This window comes from Lycium ferocissimum, chromosome 11, assembly GCF_029784015.1.
Source record: "Lycium ferocissimum isolate CSIRO_LF1 chromosome 11, AGI_CSIRO_Lferr_CH_V1, whole genome shotgun sequence".
Lineage (NCBI taxonomy): Eukaryota > Viridiplantae > Streptophyta > Magnoliopsida > Solanales > Solanaceae > Lycium > Lycium ferocissimum.
In genome coordinates, this window is record NC_081352.1 from 26,241,208 (window position 1) to 26,254,716 (window position 13,509).

General features: G+C 35.1%; 1 protein-coding gene across 1 annotated transcript; it reads right to left on the reverse strand.

Annotated features, from left to right (window-relative positions):
• Positions 1 to 4,695: 4,695 nt before the first annotated feature.
• LOC132036656 (rRNA (cytosine-C(5))-methyltransferase NOP2C) lies at positions 4,696 to 13,412 on the reverse strand. The gene is made up of 11 exons (XM_059427036.1): positions 13,123 to 13,412; positions 11,817 to 11,946; positions 10,190 to 10,334; positions 9,758 to 9,848; positions 8,621 to 8,830; positions 8,254 to 8,495; positions 7,915 to 8,046; positions 6,056 to 6,123; positions 5,892 to 5,953; positions 5,221 to 5,361; positions 4,696 to 5,105 (listed from the first exon to the last, which is right to left on the reverse strand). The coding sequence occupies exons 2-10, from the start codon at positions 11,936 to 11,938 to the stop codon at positions 5,228 to 5,230; spliced, it is 1,206 nt and encodes a 401-aa protein (XP_059283019.1). The 5' UTR covers positions 11,939 to 11,946; positions 13,123 to 13,412; the 3' UTR covers positions 4,696 to 5,105; positions 5,221 to 5,227.
• Positions 13,413 to 13,509: the final 97 nt, after the last annotated feature.

Consider the following 13,509-nt stretch of genomic DNA (forward strand, 5'->3'; position numbering starts at 1 on the left):
AAGGTAATTACAAGTAAATTTTTATGCTAAGCATTAATTATCAATTTAAGCTGATAAAATTGGTACTACGAGATTTATCACTAATAAGTAGTTCGCAGTTGATATGATTTTTTTAATATGCCATTAATTCGTCGTTAAATGGAATTAGCTACGGAATTTTACCCATTTAGTGATAGGGAGAAATGGATTTTTGTCCCTTTACAAACTTTTTTAGTTTTATGACCTTTTTACAAGAGATCTTCATTTTTTACACGTAAGAGATCTGAAAAAAACACATAAGCGATCTGAAAAAGACATATTCTTCTATTCAAATTGTAAGAGGACAAGAGATTCTATTTCCTAAGTATATAAAATGCATATAACTTAAATCCATTATTTATTTTAAGCAATTAGCTAGCTTCACCGTATTTATTGTGTGGTTTGTACCTCGTCGGAAAATTTTTCAACTCCACAAAGACATTTAATTTATAAGAAAGTGATCAATGTAACTAAATAGAAACTTAATTCAAGATCTATCGAATATATAGCAATGATCAAAGTATATCACTTTCCTTATCAACTTTAATTACAACCCTAAGATGTTCCTTTTAAATACATGTACATTATTATTCACAATTTTAAAGATTGTTGCATGCGTTTCACAATGTCTTCAAGAGACGGTTCCCTCAAGTTGTTCAAAATAATCAAGAAAATCTATGCAATCGCAGTGTAAATAAACACATTTAGATCACTTATAATTAAAGTAAAAATAATAAACATTTATGATAAACATTAATTGATAAGTTGATAAAAATGGTAACTAACCGGAATTAAAGTATAATGATCGGATAAAATGCGTATGTATAACTTAATTAAATCCATTATTTATTTAAAGTTTGTAGGCTCGCTTACACTAAGCCAATAGATGCACAACATGTGTTTGCATGTACATAGACTTTTAGTATTTAACTGTGATGAATTAACATGTATTTGAACCTCTTTAAATTATTTAACTATAATAAAATTTACATAATTTGATGTTATTTTTTGTTTCCCACCTGGTGCCGGTCCCCCATTGAGCCTGACTAAATTCAGATTCGCAGCGTATGGCTTACATAATTAATTTGATGTGCGAGTAAATATATTCTTCGGAAATTTTCTAACTCCACAAACACAAAGACATTTTTATGGAAAGTGATCAATTTAACGTGAAAACTTGGTTCAAGATCTTTCGGATATATAGAAAATATACAAATTATATCACTTCCCTTACCAGCGTTATTATTAATTAATTAAAACCCTAAAACGTTCCTTTTAAATACATGTACATTATTAATTCACCAACTTCAAAGTATTGCATGCGTTTCACAATGTCTTCATCAAGAAACAATCCCCTCAAGTTGTTCAAAATAATCAAGAAAATCTCTCGTATTTTCTTCATTTCCTCAAATAATAATCCCTCCAAAAACAAAAGAATTAGAAAAAAAACTCAATCAATGTATCCTTGTACTTCCTCCTCAGAATCGAGTCTTTATGAATGCAATTGTCAATATCATGAAAAAGAAAGAAAAAAGGTTGAAAAAAGGAGAATTTTTTTTTGCCAAGAGAAATTGCATGGCCAAGAATTGTGGAATACAAAGGTTGATTATAATTATGATGAGCATAATTATTTATCAGATAGTGAGGATGATGATGAAGAAGAAGCTACTTTTGAGGAGAAGCAAATTTTGGAGCAAAGAGCAGAAGACTTCATTAGGAGATTTTATGAGGATCAACGTATACAAAGCAAATATTCGGAGAATGAACTTGTGACCTAAAGCAATTTTTGAGAGACTGCCTGTGGAGTGTAGAAATATTTGGCATTTTTAGTATGGAGGCGGTTTCAGGATCTTAAGTTAGTACAGTAATAGGTTTGTGGCCTTGCATCTTTTTTTGTTTACTAAGTTTTAGGTAGATTATCATACATATTTACTGAATTTTTTTAACATAAATTCGAAGTTTGAAATAATGAATTCTGCCGAACTCGTAACTTCAACCATAGATTAGCCCCTGTTTTTGGATGATTATGTCTATGAACATCTCCTTCTTTTTTGACAATTTAACTTAGATGTTGATTAACTTTTTTGCTTTTTTTTTTTTCTCATCTTATACGGAGGATTCAGAAAATAACTAGAATAATCATACTTGGGATTTGGACTTATGACCCAAAGCAATTGTTGAAGCTCCTTTGTTACAAATATTTACGTCAAAAAGATTCAACTGATTAAATATAGAAAAAATGTATTTTTACCTTATTTCCGCAATATTGTATTTCAAGGAGAGACATTCAGTTTAACCTCTTCCCTCAACTTAACTGCCTTTGTTTACATTAAATACATTGTTCTATAGTTTAAATATAGAACAAATGTAATTTTTGTCTTATTTGTGAAATATTATTTTTCTTGCCTCAACTTAGTTTCCCCCTTGCTTACATTAAATACATTGTTTAGATAATTAATGTATTTTAACCGGTTTTAGCATTTATTCACCACTATTTGATTAAGTCACACTAATTACCTAGGTAATGTTCATCTTCTTGCAAGTGAATACCTCTTGGACACATACAGAGTAGTCAAAACTCAAAAGCAAAAATCCATAAACATAAACAGTAACTATTTGTTTGTTATGCACGAAAATGTAACTATAAAAACAAACAATACTTATATATAGTTGGACAAAAAATGGGGATAACTATACTTATGCTTTATTTGCGAGGAAAAATCATGGCAATTAAGTTGAGAAACTGTTTTAAATTTTTAATTTAGATGAAAATATTTAGTTTAGAGTTTTTTTGTGACTAGTTTTCATATACTAAATTTCTCGTTTAACCATTAAACATACTCTTACCCTCTGTTTGGATGGTTGTTTCCCCTGGTTCATTAATGTACAGTATGGTATGGTACGACATGGTGTTGTATTGTATTGTCTTGTATTAATGAACACAATGTTTGGATAGATTAGATCGTTTGTTGTGGTTTAATAACATTTGTATTGTTTGGTTTGACTGTATGGTACTGTATAATAACTTGTAAGTTTACTAAAATACCCTTAACTCTTAATTAGAAATTAGTTTATATATATTAATAAATTTCAGGTAAAGAATGAAATAAGAACTTTAAAAAATAAATAGGTAGTGAGTGGGGGTGGTGGAGGGGTAGGTGGTGTGAGGTGCGTGGTTGTGGGATGAGGGTGGGGGTAGTGGGTGATAGGGTGGGGGTGGGTGGTGGTGAGGGGTAGTGGGTGGTGTGAAGTGGGTGTTTATGGGATGAGGATGGGAGTAGTGGGTGGTAGGGTACGGGTGAGTGGTTGTGAGGGTGGGGTTGGCTGATGGTGAGGCGTGGGTGGTTGTGGGATAAGGGTGGAGGTGGGTGGTAGGGTAGGGGTGAGGTGGGGGTGAGTGGCGTGGGTGGGGTGGGGGTGAGTGCTAGGGTGGGGTGGGGTGGATGGTGGAGGGGGATGGGGGTGAATGGTAGGGTGGGGTGGGGTGGATGGTGGAGGGGGTGGGGGTGAGTGGTAGGGTGGAGGTGGGGTGGATGGTGGAGGGTGGAGCAGGGGTGGGGTAGGGTGAGGGGATGGTGAAAGGTGGGGTATAATGGAGAAATGAAATACATAACCACGGAAAAACCACCAAATCCGTCGTTACAAAAATTGGGACTTTTGATGGTTATATAACCATGGGATGAACCACGGGTTTACAATATCATACCACATAATTTTAAGAATAATGGAAACAAACATGGTTTCATACAAAATCATACATTAATGAACCACGGGAAACCACCATCCAAACAGGGGGTTAAGAATTAACACATCACCTTTTTACTGTATATATTCTCTAATATTTTGCCCTTAAAGACAATGATATTAGCGAAGAGGTGTCTGTAGTCAAAGATCTAAAATTTAAATTTGGTCAGTTCAATCTTTAGTTTCTTACATGAACTGATACACTAATCTATTCTTCAAGCTTTCGCCTATCGGCTCGACAAACAAGCTACCTCGATCCGTCTTCAGCTTCGATTCATTTGCTTAGAATCTTCAACGAGCCCTAAAAGTCTCTTAGGAACTAAGCACCCCGGCGAATAAAGAAAATCTAGAACAAAAATGGAAGCCTAAGCCTTCACATGCAAAACTAAAAAATAGCCCCTCTTTAACTTTGATATAGAACACATAAAGAGGGAGAGTCACAGTCTCCCTTATTTCCTAACGATCCGGCTAAAACTCAGAGAGCATCAATATTTGATCGTATGCACCCATAGAATGCTATGTATTCTTCACTTTCGGATCTCGCAAAGAGAAACTCTCTAGTTTTCACATATATAGAGCCCGTTTGGCTTAGCTTATAAGCTCGTTTTAGAACTTTTTTTGAGTGTTTAGTTTGTGAACTTATAAGCCATTTTGTTCTTAAAATAAGCCCAAAAAAATAATTGAACCCGTTTGGCTTAAGCTAAAAAAAAGCAGCTTATAATAAGCCAAAAAAAATAAGTTGGGGTATAAGCTGCCTTTTTTATGCCCATCCAAACAGGCTCTTTAGACAATTTTTCTGCTACGGAAGAAATACTAGTTTCTTTAGCTGAGACTTTGGTTCATCAAACTGCTAGAGCTATTTTCAGTTTTAAAACACAATCGCTGCTATATAGTTTCTTAACTATGAATCTATGATTACTCTTTTCAAAATAATGACACATAAAACAAAATCTATACATATTTTAGGAGTCGTCTATAACACGTACATGGTTTAACTTTTTAAGAACAAAACATCTGTTATAGTAACCTTCACCTCAATTCTCAAACATATTGTAAAAAAATTTGTATTCCAAAAACTTTTGATGGAACAGATTTTCCTTTCCATCTGTAGAGAAGAAGCTATTTTCATCTACAAACTGAGCCTAAATAAGGATATTATCGTGTGCATAGACTACAATTAAAATTGCATAGAAGTTTTTCGAGTAATCCAATTGCCTCGCGGTGAGCCTTGAATGGCGCGAACCCAGATTAGTCGAACTTGCGTGTTTCGGACACCGAATACACTTGTATATAGCAAAGCCAATTAAGGGTACTTCAACATCACTAAAACCTCGAAATTCGTCCTGTTCAAATTAACATTTGATAATGAGTTTCTTTCACAACAAAAAAGGTAACAGTAGAATATAAAATTTGCCAGCCAACCATGATACCCTAACATGGATAAGGTTTAGAACAAACCTTTCGACTAAATGGCCAACTTTGTGAACTTGGCAACAAAGAGTCCGCTCGTACTAGATGTCAACGGATCAAACCGTAACGTTTTCTGTATCCGACCACTTTTGCATGGCCAATTTTTGGCAGCAGTAATCTCTAGCAATTCTGCAAATAAATAAGAGACTGACTGTATCAAGAAAACAAAAAAGGGGGAGCTGATAGGCCAAAAGGTGCCAGAGATGAGGAAAGCCTGTATTCGCGAGGAATATGACTCAACGTTGTCTTTCACGCAATTCTTAACTCTACTGATCAGAGTTACAAGCAGCTGAATAAAACCCGTCTTGCTTAAGGCTTTTGTTAATTTTTTCACCTTGTTAACTTATATTAGAAAGCATCCGCCGCCAACTAATTGAGAAGTCCCCAGCCAAAGTAATAGTAACACAATTTCCAAACTGTTCAACTTTACTGTAGGTAGGTATATATATTGATAGGTAACTTTACTATAGGTATATGCCATGGAAAATGAACAACTTCAACCATATATTCGATTATATCCAGCACCCAGCTTATGAAATCACAAGTACCTTAAGCTATTAGTTTCTAGATTCATTTGTTTTAATCATTTATCAGTTTCTAGATTCATTTGTTTTAATTGTTTATCAGTTTCTAGAATCATTACAAAAGTAAAATTTTACCTGCAGATGTGTTCTCCGAAAGAAACTGCTCGACCACATCTTCGTTCTGAGCAAAGGTTAAACTATTTGGTACACACCACAACAATAAAGGAAAGGGGTTTATGAGCATTTAATAGAATGAAAAGAAAGAGGATCTGTAACTAACGGATACAAGTAAATGACACCTGCAAGTGCTGTAGACAAGGACTCCCCCAGCTCTGAGCAATCTGAATCCATTAGTCAGAAGTTGCAGCTGCAAGAAACGAATAAAATACTGAGGCAAAGACTAGGAAAAAGCCACACTAGAGCAATGAGAAAAGCCCAGAATGACAAATGAAGCACCAAGATAGGAAAGTTCCAGTGAGACATGGAAATTAACTACATGGCACTGAATTCAGAAAGATTCATGTATTCATCAGAGATGATTTTGAGGGCAGTAAAGAAGGAGTAACAGAGAAACTGTGCCCATCACCCAGAAGTAAGAAGTGTTACATGGAAAAAGATATAGCTGCAGAATCTTCCCAACCACATAGCACAAGAAACAAGTTCTATCTTTTTGTGATGATAGAAAGCAGACACCAACTTCTCTTGAATGTTAAGAAAATTTAAAGCCTGGGATAGGACATCTTCAATAGCCTTTCCCAATTAAAAGAGTATCTACTAACTACTGCCTAGCAGCCCACAATAGAAAAATCAACCCCAAACTAAAGTTACAGTTGAAGAGTGCTACTAAGACCTGGAACAAGCATCAGAGTTAATGGCAAAACTTGGAAGTGACATACTAAATTCATTTTGATATACCTAATTATGATTCTGGTTCTATGAATATTGAAGAGCAATAAACTTTGAATTTTTTTTTCTTATCACGCAATAACATGCATGCAAGATTAGATCTTGTGCTTCCCGAGATATTGCTTTTGGAGTTCTCTCGCTTCTTGGGAACTAGACCATGATCTAAGACTCAAGTATAGTATACACGCGATCCAGACAGCAAGAAATTCAACAAGAAAGTTAGAAACTGCCAAAATCAAAAACGGGGTGCAAAGTTGCATCTTTACATTACAAGTTGAATGCATTCAATTAGATCTTTAGATTCTCATGGATTTATTATTTCACAAAATCCTAAACCTTCTACAAGTAATTAAATGCATCAGCCATCAATTAGACAATGAAATTCTTGATACAGCAACAACATACCCAGTGTGATCCCACAAGTGGGGTCTAGGGAGGTTAGAGTATACGTAAACCTTACCCCTACCCTGCGTGAGGTTGAGAGGTTGTTTCCGATAGACCCTCAGCTCAAAAAGAGCGTTTTAAAACAGGGTTAAAAATGCAAGAGTGAAAGAAGCTCTAATGAAAATACTAAGAAAAGAGAAATATTGACAGCAAAATAGTAAGATAAAAGCAAAAAGAAACAACAGTAGTGGAATTCTTGATATGCTTATTAATCTTTATTTTTTGAAATGGTAATGGTATTATTAATAAAGGTAACAAGAAGGTATAGAAGCTAGAAAGACCAAAATATACTGAACTACATCGATTATGCAACTACTAATTGGAGCAACAGTAAAGTGGTCTCCGTGTGACCTATAGGTCACGGTTTCGAACCGTGGAAGCAACCACTAATGCTTGCATTAGGGTAGGCCCTTCCCCGGACCCTGCTAACGCGGGATGCTTTGTGCAACGGGCTGCCCTTTTTTACATCAATTATACAACTACTAACCTCCTCCTAACATTTCTAGGAAAGTCATAAATTGCTTTATGCTTATTAATCTGGTAAACTGTTATACTGTGGTTTTTAATTTTTCCGGTGAGAGAAGAATTGTCATTAAGGAGGTCAGACAAATTATTATAAGCAGTTCCAATTTTCAAACTATTACTCACCACAAACAACGCTTAGTTATCCAAATTATACTATACTAATCTTTACAAGCTATGAGCCAATCGCTCTTGTTAACCCCTAGCTATGTGAGCCGCAAGAAATCAGTCGAGTGTTTTCAAGGCAGAATATATTTGTAGGTTTGGGAAAACAAGCTAACTGCACCTGAAGGACAGTCAGATCATCGGTTCTTTCTGCATCTAGCACGCGGCGCTCGAGGGTTGTCCAGCCCCATTGTTCAAATTTCTGAACGTGCTTAATAGAACCATCATGGGTACATTCTGCATCCACAAGAACCTGACTTAAACTCAAACCAGTCAGTAGTTATTCAGGAAAATATAACAAAAATGGCTTCAAGCCATTCAAACTGTTGAATAGGAACCAAAACAATATTCCTGACTTGATGATGATAAGTTTTTAGAAGAAGAAAATAAGCCTTCAAGTCGGAGCAAAAACAATTAAAGGTTAATAGTAAACAATTGGAGTTTCGAAATTTTGGTTTACCTTGTCATAGCCGAGCTGCAAAACCTCACTGATGGGCATCTTTTGATATAATTCATTCTTTCTAATCCCAACCACCCCAGAATACCGACCATAAAATATAAGTTCTGGTTCTTGAGTTGGTGAGAATAGCTTGGAGACACCTTTTTCTCTCGCTAGAGCTTCCTTCTTCCTTTCTTTCCATGGTCTGCGGGACTTCCACTCCCTATATACTTCAGAATTTTCTCTGGAAGCAAATTCATCTGCTAGATTAATAGAAAAACAAAATACCTTTAAATAAGACTATGACCAAAAAAGTTTGCAAAAATCATTAAGAAACAAAGAAGCATCTGCAACCAAAAGTTACTGAATGATAGTAAAATATTTTTACCATTTTCATTTTGCAACGGAGAGTCTGAATGGACCCTGACAGGAAGAAGGGAAAAGTTGGTTCCATCAGCAACAAAAAGACGACAATGGTCACCAAGACCGTATTTCTGTATCATGGTTCTACAGGCCGCTAAACGATGTTTTGCAATGTCAACACCAGTCACAGAACCCGAACTGCCAAGAATGTCCAACATCATACAAAGTTTAGCACCTAAAATAAGAAATTAAGTGAGTTACAAATTGGCTAAATGCTGTTTCAAAAGTCTATACAGGGTACTTGGAAGTTTACGAGCTTCTAACATTTCACACTTAAGCAAAAACGCCTATGTATAATTCATATCTATCTAGTACACACTTCATTTAGCTATGGCCTTCTCCGACCCTTGCCCAGCACCTGTCCAAAAATATATTAGATACATTATAGGACTTTAAGTTGCTTTGATGTGTACACTAATATTTGTTCAGTAAATAAGCTTTGATCACTCTGTAAAAGCTGTCTTATAGAGATATTGTAGTACGTATATATGTGCTTTTAGTCCTAGCTCAGAGGATTTCTAGCTATTCGTTTTTGTTTAAATAGCATAAAATCCAAAATCATGTGGTGCATAGAAACTTAATTTACTAAAAACACAGATATGGGTTTTATTTTCTTTTTAAATGTCCTCCTCTTTAAATTTACAGTGTTGTCTGACTTGTCTCATATGTGCAGCAGCTACTTAGATGGATATGACATACTGATTGCTATTACTTTTTCCTACGACTATTTTCATTCAGATATTAACTTTTCCACTAAATATATTCAATAAAAATCTACTATTAATTAGACTCGTACTCTTACTAAAAGACAGGACTAATATTTTAATTCTAGATAGATGGCCTATATGTATAACTCGGATTACGAATGTAATTAATGACTCTTTCAACTAGTTATATACTTTTAAAGGCATCCACTAATTCTCTAGCTTTCTTTATATCCAAAACACTGCTAAATAATAACTTCTAATTCACTCACAACTTTCTTGCCATCTCTTAACAGTGTGCCCTGAACCAAAATTCTGACTAACATGTGAGGTGACCAAGTGCCAAAATCAACAGCCATTATAGAAGTTACTTTTTCCATATTTAAGTCAGGAGTTACCAGGTGCAGCACAAAGATCAAGGACATGATCCCCAACTGAAATGTCCAAAGCTGTCACAGCAGCTCCGGATGCCGCATCAATTCCATACATCTGGATACAAAGAAAAAGCAATTACTCAAAATCATCAACTATAATAGAGTGGATCATATCTTATAATCAACCTCTAGACTAGTTACGTTCAACATCAGGCTGATTACTACAGGATAAATAACAAGAAAAATAAAGACATTGATGGGGATAGGGAAAAAGAGAGAGGTATATATTATTGTAGGAACAGGAGACGAACTTCTATCTGGACTAATCTTTAGATGATATCAAGGAAAAGAATTTCATGAAGAGCGTTTTGGACATACTGGAAATTGAATAATTATCTCAAACTCAAAAGTATCATAGTTAGCAAGAGACATGATTTCAAAAGTCAAATGCCTCACCTTCCCTTCTTGGTATGCCTTCGAACTAGCAATTCGAACATCAGGTGGAAGATAATAGAAATTGGGCAACCAACAAACTTTTTCAAGCTTGCATCTAATATCAGTTTCGATCTCTTCAAGACAATCCCCATAGCCGGGCTTTAACCTTCAGAAAGAAAAAAATGTGCAAGCATGAGAGTCTGAACACAGATCTTTTACACAAGTCTTTGCGAATGCATATCCCCAGATCCCACTTGTGGGATTACACTGCATATGTTGTTGTTGTTGTTCATGAAGGCATACCTATAATATAGTAAGAGTGTGTATGCTCTTCCGGAAAATATTTCTCTTGATGAAATCATTTTCCTATGTTTCAAAATCTTGATTTTGTGGAAAGTACATTCTTAAGAAAAATATTTTCCAACAGAAGGAGAAAAATGACTTCATCTATCTATGGGAAAAAAACAGTTCCTTTGCAATTAGCCCGACTATTACACAATCCACTTGCTTCAATCCGCAGTTAGACATTGTCGTCTATTTTTATGTTCAAATATATTACAAAGACACTATTATCACCCGCAGTCAGAAAACTATATATCACCTACTTTTATGCACAACCTAACACTGAAAAATGATTCAAAAAAGTTACTAGTTCACAAGGTGGAAAATGTGTAAAACATTTTCATGGAAAAAAGTTTCCTTGAAAAAGGTTGTCCTCCATAACAAGTGCAACCTAAGCTTAATAGTCTTTCATCCCATAGCTTATCTGCGTCCCCTCTTGTTTAAAGTTAATAATGGAAAAACCATACAAAAAGGTACAGGAACAGGAGTATAGACTTTTCAACTGAAATGAAAAATAAGATGTTACATAGCATAGACTTATCGATCATGGCTGATTATGACAGGTTTTGTAAGTTCTAACAATGCTAAACGGTTGTTTTGAAAAGTAATAAGCTTCAAAAGTATCACCACTCAAGCATCTAAAGGTATGGCCTAGCGCCCAATGAAAGCTAAAATGAACCATGGGAGAGACTACAGTTCAAATCCCAACACGTGCAAAAAAGCACTGGGTGTTCTCTTCCTATCTGTTTAAGCCTTGGTGGACATAGTTATCTAGTATCCCAGTCCAAGAAAGAATGACACCTTTATATATTTTGTAAAAATTTAACTTTGAACTTACTATTTTACCCTTAATAAAATGATTTATAGTCATACAAATACCTACAGATTATTTTCAACCATAAGATTCAAAAGTCTTTCTTTCATTCTTAAACTTTGTGCAAACTTTGTGCAGTAAACACCTTCGCATAAATTGGATGGAGTGAGTACCACTCTATTCCCTTGCTTATTATCATGCGAAAAATCGTTATGTGATTTCTTCTCATCTATCGAAGGCTTAATGAACAAAGTTACCCGATATTTCTGCTAATAGGAAATAGTGGGAACACGATAAATTAGTCAAAATGCACTCAAGTTGGACCAGACACCATCGTTGTCTCAACCAAAAAAAAAAAAATTATATCACCACTATGCTCCCCTTACTTATTGACATTGGAAGCAAAAGGTGAATACAATTAAATAACTAACAAGATTTGGAAATGGTAATAAAGAAAACGAGCTAATGCATTAGACATGCTTGCTAAAATACCTTATATAACGAGGTGTAGTTTCAGTGGCAGTATATATAGAAGGATCCAAGCCATGTTGATTCAGAAAATTAATAAAAGCTTCTGGCAGAGGCAAACTTGAGGTTTCTTCCACATCCATCATCCGCAGAACTAAAAGAAAGACAATAATTTTTATCAAGTCAAGAAAGTGAAACCCATTATTAATCCTTTAAAAATGCCTTTCCAATACAGAAGTCTTTACTTTGCTGAACTTTTTCAATGTAACAGAGCTTTATAAACGGGTACAGCCAAGGGTCTATCGGAAACAGCCTCTCTACCCCCCAGCCCCACGTTGTGGGACTATACTGGGTATGTTGTTGTTGTTGGATTCTGGATTCTAGAAAAGACAGCTTACAGCTTGTTTGGATGGTTATTAACTGTTATATTGTATCATTACTTTAAATACAATGTTCGATTTGATTATTACCTAAAGCCGTTAACTTCATCGTTATGTAACAACGAAAAGTCCCATTCTATGTAACGACCCATTTGGTGTTATCGCATAGTTACCTTATTGTTTTCTCAGTTTGCCTTTGCTTATTATTTAATAATGTTATTTTATCCCTTACCCCACTTTATTTTTTTATAATAACTCTACCTCGTACCCTACTTTTCTTCATAATATTGTAAATTAATTCTTCAAATTACTGAACAGTAGCACTATGTGACGCAAAATGATACTCCCTCTTTCTCAATTTATGCGGCACACTTTCCTTTTTAGTCTGTCCCGAAATCTCTTTCTTAAACTCCGTGCCTAGTCAAATGGTGTCACATCTATCCAAACACAGTATTCATCAAAACAATACAATCAGGGGGTATCCAGGTATAAAAAATAGGTCATGTGAACACATTGCACCCGACTAAACTCGATATATTATGTATATAATCCGTAAAATATATCTAGTATTAACTAAAGGAACACATGCTCAAACTAGACCGAACGGAGCACTGGCTAAGTGCTACCTTTAATCCCTTAACGTTGTGGGATCGAACCCTACTAAATGCACTTTTGCGTCTTTTTTTAAAAAAAAAAAAAAAAAACTAAGGTGAACCCATGCTCTTGAAATCCCAGATTCGCCTCTGACTACAATACAATACAATACAATACATTATGAAACGATACGTAACAACCATCCAAACAAGCTGTAAAATTACTGGCTCTATATAAACTATCTATACATACTAAGTGTACTTCTAACACAAATTACTGTAGCTCCACCTCTGGGCACACTATCTAGCAAAAAGGAGAAAAGAAAACGAAAGCAAAAAAAGGGTGTGTGGGAATACCTGTAAGAGAAAATCGGGGATGTAATATGCTGGAAGATTTGTTGATTATGTACTCAAAAATTTGTATAAAAGTAAATTCAGGGAGGAAAAGGGGAATTTTATTTTATTGGTAGCTCAATTTTACCATGAACAAGAAACTGTAAAAAATGGAACTACAAATGCCTTTCAAAAATTTCCATGTAAACCCCTGAGTTCACATAAAATGGCAGCAAGAACAACAGTAGCGGGATTCAGCAAGCAATTTGTTGGGCTTGGGTCGCACTCCAGTAGATACGGCGGACTCGCTTCATTTTTTTGAGCGGTCTTTAAATTTTGCCCCTGTGGTCTTTAAATTATTACTCTCATATTTATGGTCTTTAAATTATTTCCCTCATATTTGTGGTCTTT

Excerpts from the sequence above, each read along its gene's own strand:
- LOC132036656 (XM_059427036.1), bottom strand. The coding sequence starts at position 11,938 with ATGATGGATGTGGAAGAAACCTCAAGTTTGCCTCTGCCAGAAGCTTTT. Across the intron at positions 8,831-9,757 it reads TGATCTTTGTGCTGCACCTG|GTGCTAAACTTTGTATGATG; the intron begins GTAACTCCTGAC and ends TTCTTATTTTAG. Across the intron at positions 8,496-8,620 it reads TCCGTTGCAAAATGAAAATG|CAGATGAATTTGCTTCCAGA; the intron begins GTAAAAATATTT and ends CTATTAATCTAG.